The sequence below is a fragment of the Mastomys coucha genome, unplaced genomic scaffold, assembly GCF_008632895.1.
Source record: "Mastomys coucha isolate ucsf_1 unplaced genomic scaffold, UCSF_Mcou_1 pScaffold3, whole genome shotgun sequence".
In the NCBI taxonomy this organism is placed as follows: Eukaryota; Metazoa; Chordata; class Mammalia; order Rodentia; family Muridae; genus Mastomys; species Mastomys coucha.
Window position 1 is genome coordinate 50,610,094 of NW_022196909.1, and position 4,521 is coordinate 50,614,614.

Consider the following 4,521-nt stretch of genomic DNA (forward strand, 5'->3'; position numbering starts at 1 on the left):
ACAAAAAACAAACAAAAAAACCCCCACCAAACAAAAAAAAAGAAAAAAGAAAAACAAAAGCCACCTGTGTACCATTCTACACGATCTACACAAGCAGCACACACTTCTCATTTGTGTGGGGCTGCACCAGGGCCTCCCGCACCAGCAGCCAGTCACAGCTAAACCACACCCTCAGTCCTTTATCCTCACCTTTCATTTTGAGGCAATCTAAGTTGCCCAGGCTGGCCTTGAACTTGTAATCCCTCCTGCTTTAGCCTCCCATACTTGGAACATACAGGTCTGAGCTACCAGGTCTGACTCATATTCAGGTCAGGTTTTCTCTGGGCAGCTCTCTGTGTAGATCAGGCTGGCTTTGAGCTCAGAGATATACTTACCTCCCCCCAGTGCTGGAATTAAAGGCCTGAGCCAGCATGGCTGACCTTATACCTCCATTCCTTAAATTCCTTCTGTCAAATCCTCTGATCCACCTGACCCTGAGGTAAGTCAGTTGTGAGACAGTATCATCATGGGGTTAGCAGGACCAGAGCTATGTTGCTCTGCTCCTCTTCCAGTCTCCTTTAGCACTTTCCTGAAGCTATCCTGTACGTCAAAGAAGGCACTTAAACATTACCACTCCTGACCCATATTTGTAATCTGGATAACACAGAGGCTGAGGGAGAAATAAGTTTGAACCATGTCTGGGCAGTTTAATGAAACCTCGTCTCAAAATAAACAGCCAAGGATGAGTCTACATGGACCAGTAAGAGGCCATTCTCCACTTTATATAGCTGGGCATTATGGCTCAAGTCTGTAATGCCAACACTTTAAGGCTCAGGCTAAAGGAACACATGTTCAAGGCCATCCCTAGCTATACATGGGTTCAAAGCCAGCCTGGGCTACATTGGACCTTGTATTAAAATAAAACAAACAAACCCTCTAAGCTGTGTTTATAAGGTGTATATGAAGCAAAAGTGTATTTTATGCTTAGACTTGCATTCCATCCCTTCGGCAGCTTACTACATACATGCAAATCCTGAACACTCAGGGGTCCAGCAATCTGGTCTGGATATCACCTAACACTTAACAAACAAACAACTCAGCACTCTCTAGAACTCTGTTATCTCCAACCACACTCATCTATGTCAAGTCTCTTTTCTCACCAGACAGTTAATGTGTTCTTGTCATCTTCTCTTAGAAACCTCCAACTCAACCTTCAAGACACACTGGGCTGGAAAGGTGGCTCAGAAGGTAAAGGCATTTGTTGCACAAGCCCCGAGACCTAAGTTCAATCCCCGGAGCCACATAAAGTTGGAAAGAGAACTGACTACAAAGCTGTCTACTGACTTCCTGTCCATATTCCCTCCAAGAAAGCACCAACACAGTTGCTGGAGAGAAGGTTCAGCACTTTATAGCACTAGCTGCTCTCTCAAAGGGCCCAGGCTTGGTTCCAAGCACTCACATGGTGGCTTACAGTAACTCCAGTTTCAGGGGATCAAATGCCCTCCTCTGACCAGGCATACATATGGTACAGTTATATACATGCAGGCAAAACATTCATACACATAAAAAAATCATCTCTGGCCGGGCGTGGTGGTGGCACACGCCTTTAATCCCAGCACTTGAGAGGCAGAGGCAGACGGATATCTGAGTTCGAGGCCAGCCTGGTCTACAGAGTGAGCTCCAGGGCAGCCAGGGCTACACAGAGAAACCCTGCCTCGAAAAACCAAATCATCTCTGCATGCACCTTACAGTCCAATACTACTCTCTCTTTTCTTTCTTTTCAGGGCCGGAGAGAACCCGGAGAGACTGTCTTAAAAAAGGATGCTCAGGAGTTAAGAGCACTGGTGGGCGTTTCGGAGGACGTGGGTAGCAAGCCTCAGGATACCCAATGCCCTCTTCTGCCCTCCAAAGGCACTGCATGTACACAAGTACAAAGGCAAGGCATACACATAAAATAGTACTTTTTTTTTTAACCCAGCTTGGAATCTCCGTGCACATTTGCAACACCAACATTCATTGGCAGAGGCTCGTGGATCTCTATGAGTTCCAGGCCAGCCTGATCTACAAAGTGAGTCCCAGACTAGTCGGGCTACATAGTGAGATCCCACCTCAAAACAAAACAAAACAAAACAACCAAAACGACTTTTAATTAAAAATACTTCTCAAGCACTACTATCAACTAATGGTCCACTACCCACTCATTAAACTGCACTTTGATTAACAGAGTGGCGTCCTTCCGTCTTTACCCTTTATCTGATCAGTCTCTGGTTCTGGGCCAGGCACTTGATTGACAGCGATGCTTCAGTCTTCACTGCCTTACTATTTTTTTTGCCACTCCTTAACACAAGTCACTGCTAGAGCCTGGTAAATGGTGTTCCTAAGTCTATCCTGGCACACACACCTTTAATCCCAGAACTTGGGAAGCAGAGGCAGGCAGATTTCTGTGCCTTGGAAGATAGCACGGTCTACTGAGTGAGTTCCAGGGCAGCTAGGGGGTATGGAGAGCGAGCTTGTCTTCTTCGAGATAGGGTTTCTCTGTGTGGCCCTGGCTGTCAGGGAACTCGCCTTGTAGACCAGGCTGGCCTCGAACTCACATAGATCCGCTTTCCTCTGTTTTCCAGGTGCTGGGATCAAAGGCGTGTGCCTCCAAGGCCTGGCTGAGAGACCGTGTTAAAAAAAGGATGCTCAACTCAAACAGACCAAATGCTTGTGGAATTACTGTATAGTGTATGGTGTCTATGTCCCTACTGACGTGACTTCTTGTTCCCTTTATCCCACGCCTACAGCACATCGCACGAGTACTAGAGTAAACCCAGATCCTAGCCCCTAACACAGAGCCAGCACCTGCTGCAATCCAGCGGGGGACCGAGTCCCGCTTTAGGGTCCAGGAAGGAGGCAAGTGCAGTTAGCAGTGGCCCCACACGATTCAAGGCATGTTCGCTCACCCCGGTAGGAAAGAAGTTAACAACTCTAGCTCCGGTCCTGCATCCTCCCTCCCTCGGTGCCATATGCTCTTCCCGTCTCCCGTCCGCCTCCCGGGACTCTAGAACCGCCGGCCCGGGCACGCGGCCTCTGCCCTGGCGCACATGCGCAGGACCCACGCTCCATGGAGGCCGTCGCCAGCCTCCCCGCTCCTGTCTCCTCCCCACTCACCCGCGGGGCTCGTGCCTTCCCCGTCCCCGATCCACTCGGGCTCGGGCGGCTGCTGCTTGGGACCCTTCGGCATCGCGGCGGCAGTTACGCGTCCTTCTGAGGCGCCGGGTGCTGTTTCCGCTTCCGGCGGCGTGGGGCCGCCAATGGGCGGGCTCTCCATTTAGCCCCGCCCCGCCCCGCGGAGGTCCTGGTGCGCAGACGCCTGGGGCTAGGGGGCGTGGCGGCACGCGGCCTTGGGGGTGTGGCTGGAGACGTCACGCACTAGCCTGGAGTGGGCAGTGCGTTATGACGGTCCCCACGCCTGAGCAGCTGGTGATGCTGCGACGCGGTGACACTCAGGGAAGGACATGGTAATTTCCAGGCAGTCGGAAGTAGTTGAGACATCTTCTGTCCGATTGGGTCGCCCTACCTGATGTCTGGAACTCGCGGTGTAGCCTAGGCTGGCCTCCAGCCCAGAGATGCGTTTGCCTTTGGCTCAGGAGGGCTTAGTTTTACAAGGTGTGTGTCGCCACACCCTGTATTGAATCCTTTTTGTTGTTGTTGAACAAGAGACTCACTGTGTAGTCCTTGGCTGCCCTGAAACTCACAATGTAGACCCGGCTGGCCTGAAACTCCTAGAATTCCGCCTGCCTCTACTTCTGGGAGAGCCGGGATTACAGGTCTGCACTATTCTGCCTGACTGGCCACTTTGTTTAAAACAGTACACCTCTTCAGCTATTCTCCACTACTTCCTTTTTGTTTGTTTTGTTTTTGTTTTTTCGAGACAGGGTTTCTCTGTATAGTCCTGGCTGTCCTGGAACTCTGTAGACCAGGCTGACCTTGAACTCAGAAATCCACCTGCCTCTGCCTCTCAAGTGCTGGGATTAAAGGTGTGCGCCACCACTGCCTGGTTTCTTCACTACTTTCTAATCCTAGTCTAATTCTGCATACTGTAAACTGTACTTAAAGACATCACAGCCTGTCGATTTAGGAAAATGTAACCTTACTGGCCCCTGGTTGACATGTCACTAAATACCCAGGTGTACAGACCCCAATAACTATTGTCAGTGGAACCTGGAGTTTTTTGGGTGTGGGTGTGTGGTAATTTTGCTGTTAATTGATATACTGTAACTGCACATAAAACGCCAAGCAATGAGCAGTTGATAAGTTTTGACAAACAAGCCTTTTTTTTTTTGGAAGGGGAGGCATTTTGAGATAGGGTGTCTCTGGGTAGCCTTGGCTGTCCTGGAAATCATTCTGTAGACAAGGCTGGCCATGAATTCAGAGATCTACCTGCCTCTTCCTCCCAGGAAGCATATAGCTTTTAAACCACAATCAAGATATGGCCGAAGCTGGGCATATGGTGGTGCACTCCTTTAATCCCAACACTTGGGAGGCAGAGGCAGGCAG

General features: G+C 50.0%; 2 protein-coding genes across 6 annotated transcripts in view; one reads left to right on the forward strand and one right to left on the reverse strand.

Moving 5' to 3' along the window:
• Positions 1 to 3,340, reverse strand: part of Abcf1 (ATP binding cassette subfamily F member 1) — a 13,475-nt gene extending 10,135 nt beyond the window's left edge. For 2 of the 3 annotated variants that reach the window (XM_031347278.1, XM_031347277.1), the window contains exon 1: positions 3,133 to 3,340. In XM_031347278.1, coding sequence (XP_031203138.1) covers positions 3,133 to 3,292 — 160 coding nt within the window. In that variant the 5' untranslated portion in view covers positions 3,293 to 3,340. Of the gene's footprint in view, positions 1 to 2,924; positions 3,071 to 3,132 lie in introns of those variants that run through there. The other variant, XM_031347280.1, reaches the window with a different exon arrangement.
• Positions 1 to 4,521, forward strand: part of LOC116074627 (H-2 class I histocompatibility antigen, D-37 alpha chain-like) — a 714,163-nt gene that overhangs the window by 607,593 nt on the left and 102,049 nt on the right. The gene's annotated exons all lie outside the window — the stretch shown is intronic.